Source organism: Brachionichthys hirsutus, chromosome 23, assembly GCF_040956055.1.
Source record: "Brachionichthys hirsutus isolate HB-005 chromosome 23, CSIRO-AGI_Bhir_v1, whole genome shotgun sequence".
Classification (NCBI taxonomy): domain Eukaryota; kingdom Metazoa; phylum Chordata; class Actinopteri; order Lophiiformes; family Brachionichthyidae; genus Brachionichthys; species Brachionichthys hirsutus.
This window is the reverse complement of record NC_090919.1, coordinates 2,975,840-2,986,750: the sequence shown is the minus strand read 5'-3', so window position 1 is coordinate 2,986,750 and position 10,911 is coordinate 2,975,840. Positions and strand designations below refer to the sequence as shown.

Sequence of the window (10,911 nt, the reverse complement as noted above, 5' to 3'; positions counted from 1 at the left end):
CCACTTAGTGCACCAAGTATGAGGCTGGTTAGCATAGCTTAGCTTAGCTTAGCTTAGCAGGAAGAAGTGTCAGCTCATGTTTTAAGTTACTGCACATGAAAAAACAACAACTTGTAAAACATGTGATTTAAAAAGTTAAGAGGAGGGAGATGAAGACACTTCATCCAGTCTTTATGCTAAGCTAAGCTAACCCACAGGAAATAGAATGCATGCACCCCCCCCCCCCCCCCCAAAATGTGGCAGTACCCCTTTAACTGCAAAGCCTGACACTAAAGCCGAGTGCTGTATTTTTTATCTCGCACTCGGGCTGTCCTGGACTAATTCTAACACGCACTAGTCAGATATTTAATCTGTTACAAGAAAGGAACTCCTAAAATATAAATATATATATATATATATATATATATTTTGTTTACTAGTTTAACTGATTTTCTCGTCGCGCTGTACTGTTTTATTTGAGCTGGTTTCAAATACAAGGACCATCTTTACCAGCATCAAAAGCAGCATTCAACCCAGGAACCATGTATATTGATTGATTGATTGACACACTTACCAGCTATTGATCCGAAACACTACGGGGCTCGCGGACGGAGCGGTTTTGGCTCTGCTGTCGCAGCACATGAACAAAAAAAAAAGGAATTTATGAATCGCAAGCTTGAGAGGAGAGCGGTTGATCCACCAGCTGAAGTAAACGGCTGATTTCTTCTATTAACTTTATGCAAGAAATGAAATTATCTCTTCGGGGGTGTCGAAGGGAACTTTATTTTATCGATTTTTTTTTCCTCTCCTTTTGTTTCGGCTGCTGATTTTCAAACATCTCAGACCAGGATACGCCATAAAAGATGAAAAGATTCTCCTGCTATCATCGTTTCAGACATTTTTTTTTTTCCTTGCGGGGTGGGGGGGGGGAGGGGGGAAATCTTCTTCTTCGCACCGCTAACGGCATTTTCCATCTCCAATTTCTACCTCTACACTTCGGTTTCTTTGGATCTTTCATACATTCACTTTGAACATCGTCATCAGCGTTTGTTGCCCTGACCGGCTGTAAAAAAAAAAAAAATAGAAAAGGGAAAGAAAAGAAAATGCTACGGTTTCCTTTTGTAAAAAACGATGTTGCACAAACAAACTTCCCTGCACGGTGCAAACTACTGTATGAATACACACATCTTAAACGCTCATCTCAGTGTCTTTATTTTACCTTGTTCACTCATGTAATATAGAGAGATCACACCCACTTGTTTTATATATGTTAATTGTATTTCTGTAAAGCCTTAGTCCTCATCTTTGATTTTATTTTTGTAGATATGATTTTTTTTTTTTAATGGCTGTATAAATTATTTTCTTCTCCCTTGTTTTAAAGATGGGCGAGACTGTTTAGATGCACAGAAGGAAGAAAAAAAGAAGCTCATGTATAAGATTCATGTCTTTTGTGAGCTTAAAATGAAACTGAATAATAAAAAAAAGTGATGTGGGTCCTGAGTTTTTGGTGTTACAGTTTGTTTCCACCTTCTCTTTTATTCCTCTTCCTCTTTCGGCTTGTCCCGTCGGGGGGTTGCCACGGCAAATCGACCTTTCTAGTGCAAAGAAAAACAAGCGCCGTTCATTTAAAAAATAAATACATACTACTACAAGCCATTACGTAAATATTTAAAGACATAAGAATGTATGTAAAATTATTTTTTAGTAGATTGCACCTAATATTTCTACTTTTCGATTTATAAATGACAAGTTACAATTAATATTGGCTTAGAATCATATTAAAGTAGCTAATTTATGCATTTTTAATTAAATATTTCTAAATTATTGCTTTTATTTATAATTCTCTCATCTTATTCTGGAAATCCCTACCGGAAGTCGTGACTCGGCGCTGTTTCCGGTTCTTCCGCCGGTGAATGATGGTGCCCCGCGGGAGTCGCTCCGCTGCACAGCAGATGCGGGGCTCGAGCGGGGCGCGTGTCCGCGGCCTGTCGCGCGGTTTCGGTTTACGCGATTTGATACGCGGATCTCCACCGGAATAAACAAAATGCACGCGCTCAGAAAGAGGAGGTGAGTTCCGGTTCTGGACGCGCGTCACGACCGGAGACTCCGTTCGGCTCTTTGTGCTGCGGTGGATCCGGGAAGGTGAGACGTTCCCCCGGGGGGGGGTTATGGGGAACGTGGGTAATGACGTTACGAAAGCGATTAGTCAGCGGACAACCGTATCGATCACTGCTCAACTTCCGCTCACAGTGTGAACGCGTACATCCGGTTTGAAGCCACTTTTTTTGCCGCGTGGATTCCTGCAGGTAGATGTTAATCAACTCTGCGTGGAGTTTGCTTTACTGTGGAATCACCGTGACGTCACCCCTCCTGGGCGTGTTCTGCTTTGCCCCCCCCCCCCGGTGGGGCAGAAACACAACACGGGTTTAAAAAGCTTGTTGAATGTCGTTTGTCTTGTCGGGAGAAGGAGAGGAAAAGGTGTAGATTCTCTGGTTGCTATGGCAGCGGACCCCCCACCCTCTCTCATCCCATTCACACCCATTGTAGTATTGTTAAGCTCTGTTGCCCTTGGACACCGTGTGGGCGTCCGCGGGGCGGATGACTATCTTGTGACCTGGTTCCTCTTTGGAGCCAACGGGGAACAGACGCTGACGATGATCCGCTTCTCGGTGCCCAAGAGGAAGGCTTTGTTTTTCTCTACTTCGCCACAAATGTAACGAAACTCTGAGCGCCATTTGTAGTCCATTTGTAGTCCAAACACCCGTCAGAGAGGAATTCCTCTGTACAGCTGGTCTTTTTTGCTCCGCTTTTACCTTGAATGTCACGTTTGCTTTGCGAAGGTTATCTGCTGTTCTGGTATTTTATGAACACACACACACACACACAGTGAGCATGTTATTCCAGATCCAGAGCATCTAGATCCAGTTTCTAGAAGCTGGGAACACTAACAGTGAAACATAATTTAGCTGCTGTATGTCGAAGGCATTAATCCGAGGGATTATACGTGTATGTTTGCACATTTGTTTTGTAAAATGTTTTTTAATAAATGCTATCATGTGAATCTTGTTTTTGTTTGTGTGTGTGTGTGTGTGTGTGTGTGTGTGTGTGTGTGTGGAGGCGGTTTAAAGTGTACCAAAAAAAAAATCCCATTTTGTAAACCTGTAAAACTTTATTTAAAACATTTGTTTTTAACCGATTCTGGTCGGTTGTGATGAAATTCACCAGAGGAGTGTATTTATTTCCATTTTAGTCATTTCTTCGGAAAGGACTTGAGATTCTGACGCATCTTAGAGTTTCTCAGAACCTTTTTTTTTTTTAATGTTGGTTGTTTGTGGGTTGAAAAACAGGAAGTCTGGAGGAGCTTTTTCAGCTGCTCCTCCGACACTTTAAACAGAAACGATGAAACTTCAGATCGTCCTGATCGCGCTCCTCCGAGGTAACTTCATCTGAGACACAACAACAACAACAACAACAACAACAGATTTAATCCGGTCTTGTTCCACTTTTCTTTTTGCAGTGGTTCCGGTCGGATCCACCGGAGAAGTCTCTGCCTACGTCGGGGACAGCGTCACCCTCTCCTCGGGGGCCGACGCGTCGTGGAATCTGTCCAGGGTGGACTGGTCCATCTTCTCAAACAGCACGTGGATCGCCACGCTTCGCAAAGGCAAGGAGATCACGGAGCGCTTCTACCTGTACCGGGGGAGACTCCGGCTGAACAGAACCTCAGGTACGAAGGCTCAGATCGGGAACTGGAGTTTCCTCTTGATTTCTTTTTTTGTAATTATTATTTAAAAAAATTCTGTTTTCTTCTTCTTTTCCTCCTCTTGATTTATTTTTATTATTATTATTATTAATTTTTTTCTTATTTTCTTCTTCTTGTTTTTTGTATTATTATTATAATTATGATTATTTTTCTTCTTTTCCTTCTCCTGATTTTTTTATTATTATTATTATTAATTTTCTTCTTTTCCTCCTCTCGATTTCTTTTTCCTGTATCGATCAGGTGACTTGACGATCCGTGATCTAAACATGGACGATGCCATGGAATACCACGCTGACGTCATCAGCACGGAGGGCATGGACCGCGTGAACAAGATCAGGCTCCTCGTGAGACGTAAGAATCGGGATGCTCGGGGAGGTTCCGATCCTTCCCGATCATTCCCGATCATTCCCGATCCTTCCCGATGCTTCCTCTGCAGGGCACCTCCGGAAGCCGAGCATCCGGACGGTGATCTCCTCCTGGCCCGATCACGGGGGCTGCTCGGTGCTGCTGTCCTGCTCCTCGTCCGATGAGGGCGTGGCCCTCACCTGGCAGGTGGAGCCCGCAGGTGTGCCCGTCCTCAACGCGAGCGGGCACGGCGGCGGAGGCGGCGGCGCCGTGGCTCTCTCGTGGATTCCCAGCGGCGCGCGGGACCGCGTGAACGTGACGTGCACCTCCCGCAGGAACCTGGACGAAGCGTCGAGCGTCGCCCCGCTGCGCTGCGACGGTGAGCGAATGAAACGTACGTTAAATTAAGACGTGTCTTATTTTTGTTTTTATCCCCCCCCCCCCATCAGCTCTGCAGCCTGAAATTAAATGTATTTAAATTTTAAAAACAAAAAAACAGGTAAGTTTAGGGAAGAGGAATTTTTATTTCAAAATGAATCGATCTCATGACATCCATTCAGATTCAACATGATGAGACGCTTCCTCTTAAATATGTCGTTTCCCGTTTCTGGTATTTCAGATGACGATCCTCCATCCGTGCCTCCTCCTCTTCGTCCTCTTCCTCCTCCTCCTCCTTCTCCTCAGCCCATAAACCGATATTACGCTGCTTTTTTCATGGGGGGCGTCCTCGGGGGTTTCCTGGCAGTTATATTGGTGCACATTTTCAGAGGTGAGAGTCGAAGCTGCATTTTCTTGTTTCTGGGTTAACATGTTACCGGATTAAAATACTTCAGGGGATCTGAGATATTAATTGATCGTCCATGAGGACAGATATCAGCCTGAGAGAGAGAGAGAGAGAGAGGGGGGGGGGCAGTTTTAAACTACAAATTGGCCCCTGCAAGGGCAAAGTGCATTTAAGAGCAGTAAATCCTTGCAGGATAAAGACAAAGTGTTTTTTCCAAAATAATGCATAGCAGCAAAATTATTGCTGATTTTGAAGCATATATTTGACTTTTCTTTTTCCATCCTTATTATAGAACAAATCAAAGCTGCATGTTTCAACTGGTCACCATTTCATAAACTGATTTGTATTTTCCAGGTAAAACATTAAGAAAAACGCCGCCAGAGACGAAACGTAAGCTCTTTTTATTTTGTTTTTTTGCCCCCCAAAAAAAGAAAAAGGGTCACAAATCCTTCTTGAAAAATGACCCAGTTTGTCTCCTCTCCTTCTAGCTTGAAGACGTGCACCAGGCCAAGGACACGCCTCCAGAATACCATCAGCATTTGTAAAAATAACGTGTTTATTTATTTTTGTGAAAGGGTTTACACATGAATGAAAGAAATGTAATCTGCTAAAACTGCTGTAAGATGTAATGGTGTCAATAATGAGGAAGTACCGTACTAAAAATGTTTTTACAGGAGATAATGTTGGCGTCACATAACATCACATTTCATTGTCAATACTTATTCAGTTATCAATTGATTGAAACTCAAAATCTGAGACTCTCAGGTTAATTTGTTCCATCAGTGTTGTCTATATTTGATTAGCAAATGGTTAAACATGCACTTTGCTATGTTTGATTATGCTACTGAGGTCTTTGGTGCCCCCTAGCGGCCGCAGGTGTCAGCTTTATAGAATCTATTAAAATAAAACATACCGGTACATACATACGCATGTATATGTAGCACCTTTATTTTGAAGGAGAGCGGAAATGAAGTAGGCGTTACCCCGCCTTCGCGGTAATATTAAATAAAACCTCAGCTACATTAATGACATTAATCGAAATAATATATTTTATACATTTATGGTCGAACTCAGCAATTTTAAGATGATTTTAAAATAAACATTTTAATGTATAGATTATGCACATCTGTTTTTCTTGTTCTTGTAGAACAAACCTGAGGAACAATGTGAATCTATGTAGTTATCGCTCGCAAAAATTTAATTACATTTAAATATACTTTTACATCCTCTGCATTTACAAACTGCTGCATCTTTCTCTCGGCCGTTTGTCTCGTCGTGCTGCGGAACTCTAGATCGCATCCTCGCCGTCCGGAATGCGACTCAACTGGATCTTGTCGTAAATCGCCTGGAGCTTTAGTGGCAAAGAAAATGAAATCAAAAACACTTCAGGACCCTTTCAAGATTTTAACCTTTTTTTTTTAATGAAGAATTACCATAAATATCTGTTCCCTTTTTTGCACATTAAAAATAGGGAGTTACTTTTATCCATGATTTTAAATGTTCCTTTATAACAGGCAATTAAAAATGTCTCATGATTATTATCCTTGCAGCCTCTCTCTGCACTGATTTGTCTCTGCCTCTGCGTATCTAAATGTTGCTCTTACCCCTGGTGTGACAGAATCGACGTTGTTTTCGGTGCTTTCGTTTGCTGTGCAAGTCTCCGTGGTCCTCTCCTGGAGGTTTAACGGTGCATGAAACAAATGTAGAAACGGCAAAAATCCGAGTGAAAACCGGCGGATCCCGAATTCAAACTGCCTGCTTTACCTTTGCAAATGCAACCTCATAGATGGCAGCATATTCAGTGACGTCATTGGATTCAGCTCCTGGTTCAGAGAAACAAAAAAAGAGTCAGACAAAAACGTGATATTAATTTTAAAAAAAAGTGACCTTTTTGGCGTTTCTCACGTGGTTGGCATCGTTTGTAGTGACAAACACAGATCACTATTCCTGTAAAGGCAAGCAAGCAAACTGCTCCGGCTGCACTCAGGAGAAACACGGCCTTTCCTGAACCTGCAAAATCACAGCATCATTTTTATGGATTTTATTTCCCTTTTTATTTCACTTAAAATTGAAAATAAAAGTCGAAATTTAACATTTTACAAGAATATCAAGTGTCTTGCATGCAGAATGACGCAGTCACTTGTAAAATATCATGTTATTATCGATGACGTCATAATGATTTCCGGGTCTATCCTCTTATTTCCGCCTGTAAAAGCTAAAATGATCCCTCTGCCTTCCCGTATTCATCTTATCTGAATGCACCGATAATAAATAGATGAACAATATTCCCAATATAAATTCTAATCACTTTTATCCGCGTACTTTCTTGTGTGTCGTTGCTGCACTTCACTGTTGTGGATTCCGACATCCGGCTGACGAAGTTGTCAACCGTGCAGGAGACATCGGTGGCGCCCTCTGGCGGCTGGAGGATGTACTGCAGCCTCGAGCCGCGGCTCGTTCGGTTCCCCACGGTCCATAAATAAGAGGCGCTTCTGTCCGACGTTGCGCCGCAGTCCAGGAAAACCGCGCAGGAGTCGTTCGCTGCACGCCAGGTGGAATTCAAAGTCAGGATAGGTTTATTTTTTATTGGCTCTGAAGGAGGAGGAGAGAGAGAAACTTTCACTTTACCGTTTCCTGAGTTGAACCCAGATATAATCTGATAGTGGAGATATGCGCTCAGGATTTCCGGGTGTGACGTAGTAGAAATGAAGTTCAAAAATTACAAGCATATAGAGAGATAAATGTTTTTCTGTTGACTATATTTTCAAAATGATGCGCCCGTGAACGGAAGTGGATGGTACGGCGCAGTATTAGGGCCACAATAATACATCTTTATTTTACACTACGAGAGTCATAATATTATGACTTTATTCTAATTTTATGACTTTATTTTCGTAATATTATGACTTTAATCTCGTAATAGCCCTAATACTCCGTCATAGTGGAGAGAAAGGATAAGATATTATTTCTGGACAAAACATCCAGATTATATTTATCCAAATAAAGCATCGATTTTATACCGGAGATGATCAGTCGACTATAAACTGATGTGTCTTACCGTGAACTTGTAGAGTGATGACGTCAGTCGGTCTCTGTTGATTATTCTCCCCTCCCCCTGAGATGAAAGTGAAATGACCAGAATCCTGCAGAGTCAGGCTTCTCACCGTTAAAGTGAAGTTAGTGGGATTTAGGTATAATCTGCTCTCGAACCGCTTTTCGGAGATTTTTGCATCAATGTCTGCAATCATTTGATCCTCATATTTCCATCGTGCGACGAGGACGCCCTCGGTCGACGCGCACGGTGAAAGCTGCACAGCGTCTCCAACTTTTTTATGGACAACAGTTTGACAACTGGAAGCCTCAACGTCTGAAAAGCAACCAAAAAAAAACAGAAGTGAATGTGTCCCGCAGCGACAGAAACTCAACTCCTTGGCAACTGTCTTTTTTTTAGTTTTGGGATTCATTTTGTCCCCATTTTGCACTTATTTAATCCCTGCTTCCCATCTATAATAAAAGTTTCATGCAAAGCAGCGATGCAAATGTGAGAAAGTGAAATAAATAATCCCTTTCCAGAAGTGTCTGGAGGCAACTCTTCCGGCCTCTCACAGTGATCCTCCCAAATAAATGGATTTGAACTGACAAGAAAGACACTAAAGAGCGTCCCTGCTGGATCCAGATATCCGAAATCACACCGTAAAAGTTTGTCCACATGCATAACCCTCTCGCCAAGCTAGATTCATTAACGTCATTGGTGGCGGTGACACAAGAATAAACTTCCAAGATGAGTCAAAGTCAAAGCAGTGAAACCACAATCGCCGAGCTCAGCGATACATTTTTCTCGAAAGTTTTTTTTTTCAAACCCAGTTCTGTTCAGCATTTTGGCTTTGGTGCTGCCGGGGAAACGGTTCCTCAGTAAATGTTGAAAATATAATAAATAAATCCTAAATATCAGTTCAGATTTAATCTGGTTACTGTCGATTCATGCAGAATGTCGAGTTGAGCGTCATCTGTATATAAATGAACATGCACACACACACAAAAAAAGCAGCCATTCTGTCGACATGCCCCAAAAGAATGTGCATCATTCCCAGAAATAAAATGCCTGCATCAGCAAATTGTCTCTTGAAATAACCTTGTCAGAGTATCAATCATTTAAAAAAAAGCGTGCTAAAAACTCGATAGACTTAGCAGAGGCGGTCGTACCGTGGAGGCAGACCCAGGGAAGCCGCACAGAACTGCAGGTAAAGAGGAAGATGAGGCGATGAAGATGAACCCCAGCCATGACTGAGGGGAAAGGAGCAAAGTCTTCCTTCCTGTTCTGGCAAATCAAACGGCTGCTTTGACAAGTCAGCGCTAAATGGGCGTGAGGGAGAGGAGGCGGCGTTTATGGGGGGGGAGGGGGTCTTCAAGGGCAGCAACTTTTTTTTTTAAAGAGGAAACTGACACAAGCTTTTTCACAACCTGTAGGACCATGTTTAGACTCTGATGCAACATGACGGCGGTTTAAGGACACGATTCTAATTCTCGGGGCCAAAAACACAAACGTAGAGATTCAAATCGAGTAGATTCATATCTGTGGGGGGGGGGGGGGGGTTCTTCAAGTCAAGATAAGTCAAGATGATCCCGTACGAAAACACGCAAAAAAAACATGTCGTACAACACAAATGATATATTTAATGAACAATTGATCAGAATGTGAAAAATCTTTTTTCATATAGCTCAAAATGTTCACACATTTTACAGCAGAAATAAAATATCAAATACGTATAACAGAAGAATAAAACTGTACTTCAGTTTTTTTTAAAAAACAAAAAATAAAAATACACACGACAGAGTTTTACAAATACATGCCCTCCGTCATCATCCTGGTCTCATCGATCTGGAAGAGAAGCAAAGGAAAGGAGAATAAACCGGATTTTTGTAACCTTTATAACTCATTTATAATTATATAATTAATATAATATATAATTATATAAAACGTGCACTGTCACCTGAAGCGGCTTTTGTTTTGACTTCGGAATATATGGTTTCATTTGCAGGATTTCCTGCAAATACAACAAATAATTTGATATGAATGTTCCGATTTTCCCCAGGCGTGCACGCGCCACATGCGCAGTCACAATATCAGGGACTGAAAATAATGATTACGGAACAAAGAGAAGAAGAAATTAAAATAAAAAAAAAAAGTACCTGCAGGTGGTCCCGGCTTCACGTTTAAGTAAACTACGTCCTCTTCCGGTTCCTTCCTCCCTAGTTTTGACGAGCAGAGTCGTGCATGAATAGTGTATCCGTGCACTTCAGACACGTCATGTGATTGAAAGGAAACGCTCACCCTCCTTCGTAACGTTCTTAAGCACAACCGAAGAATATGTGACTTCGCTGAACGCATCTGAAATTGAGACATTAAATCTTATTCTGGCGTTATCGAGCTGCTCCGACGGTCCAAGTTTCAGCTCGATAACAGAAACGGGCAACGACTCGCAGCGGAAATCAAGTCAAGGAAACCTGAAAAAGAACTGAATCGGGATCCGACCTTGGAGAGGAGGAGCCGCGTCTTTGCCTTGAGCGTCATCCTCATTCATGATGCGGTCTACATCCGAGCCTCGATTGGTTCTCGGAGACCTGATAAAGCACGAGCCTGTAAAAAAAAAAAACATTTACTGTTAAGACCAGGGGTCCCCAAACTACGGCCCGCGGGCCGGATCCGGCCCATTTCCACATTTGGCCTGGCCCCCTGAGCAATACCAGAGACCCAAAATAGAATTTACTTACTTTCCTTTCCATACAACATGAGTAGCCTCCCTTTTATTTGGGACAATTTTAATGATGGTCACATACGGCCAGAAAGTTAATGTTCCGGTGTTCTGTAATATCAACTTATTACATAGTAATTACTGTGTAATAACTTGGTATTTAGCCTATATAGCGATTCATGCCTACATAGTAATTACCTTGTAATAACAGGGCAAGTTTCCTGCATAGTTGGCAGCACTGTACAGGGGGGCAAAATGGCCCTGGTATCGAATCCCACTACGGGAAT

At 42.2% G+C, this 10,911-nt stretch overlaps 2 protein-coding genes and 1 long non-coding RNA gene across 4 annotated transcripts; 1 reads left to right on the top strand and 2 right to left on the bottom strand.

Moving 5' to 3' along the window:
- Window positions 1-3,378: 3,378 nt before the first annotated feature.
- Window positions 3,379-5,983, top strand: si:cabz01074946.1 (SLAM family member 5). 2 transcript variants are annotated; one of them, XM_068755862.1, is made up of 7 exons: window positions 3,379-3,415; window positions 3,497-3,706; window positions 3,983-4,093; window positions 4,179-4,466; window positions 4,707-4,856; window positions 5,226-5,261; window positions 5,360-5,983. In XM_068755862.1, the coding sequence occupies exons 1-7, from the start codon at window positions 3,379-3,381 to the stop codon at window positions 5,362-5,364; spliced, it is 837 nt and encodes a 278-aa protein (XP_068611963.1). In that variant the 3' UTR covers window positions 5,365-5,983. The 2 variants fall into 2 exon arrangements, with proteins under 2 accessions (XP_068611963.1, XP_068611962.1); XM_068755861.1 differs by having other exon boundaries at window positions 4,179-4,481.
- Window positions 5,984-6,085: 102 nt separating this feature from the next.
- si:cabz01074944.1 (SLAM family member 5) lies at window positions 6,086-9,153 on the bottom strand. The gene is made up of 7 exons (XM_068756104.1): window positions 9,075-9,153; window positions 7,930-8,238; window positions 7,194-7,412; window positions 6,777-6,881; window positions 6,636-6,694; window positions 6,476-6,544; window positions 6,086-6,222 (listed from the first exon to the last, which is right to left on the bottom strand). Exons 1-7 carry the CDS (start codon window positions 9,151-9,153, stop codon window positions 6,160-6,162), a joined length of 903 nt encoding a protein of 300 aa, XP_068612205.1. The 3' UTR covers window positions 6,086-6,159.
- A 568-nt stretch (window positions 9,154-9,721) lies between these two features.
- Window positions 9,722-10,122, bottom strand: LOC137911647 (uncharacterized). Its single transcript, XR_011106126.1, has 3 exons — window positions 10,062-10,122; window positions 9,863-9,916; window positions 9,722-9,750 (listed from the first exon to the last, which is right to left on the bottom strand). It is a non-coding gene; the product is annotated as an uncharacterized lncRNA (long non-coding RNA).
- Between the last annotated feature and the right edge of the window lie 789 nt (window positions 10,123-10,911).

Bases quoted from the DNA above. Each gene is read 5' to 3' on its own strand.
- si:cabz01074946.1 (XM_068755861.1), top strand. From the start codon at position 3,379: ATGAAACTTCAGATCGTCCTGATCGCGCTCCTCCGAG. The intron at 4,094-4,178 runs GTAAGAATCGGG...CTTCCTCTGCAG, and splicing joins GATCAGGCTCCTCGTGAGAC to GGCACCTCCGGAAGCCGAGC. The intron at 4,857-5,225 runs GTGAGAGTCGAA...TGTATTTTCCAG, and splicing joins ATTGGTGCACATTTTCAGAG to GTAAAACATTAAGAAAAACG.
- si:cabz01074944.1 (XM_068756104.1), bottom strand. From the start codon at position 9,153: ATGGCTGGGGTTCATCTTCATCGCCTCATCTTCCTCTTTACCTGCAGT. The intron at 7,413-7,929 runs GTAAGACACATC...CCTGGCGTGCAG, and splicing joins CATCACTCTACAAGTTCACG to CGAACGACTCCTGCGCGGTT. The intron at 6,223-6,475 runs GTAAGAGCAACA...TTGCCACTAAAG, and splicing joins TCGATTCTGTCACACCAGGG to CTCCAGGCGATTTACGACAA.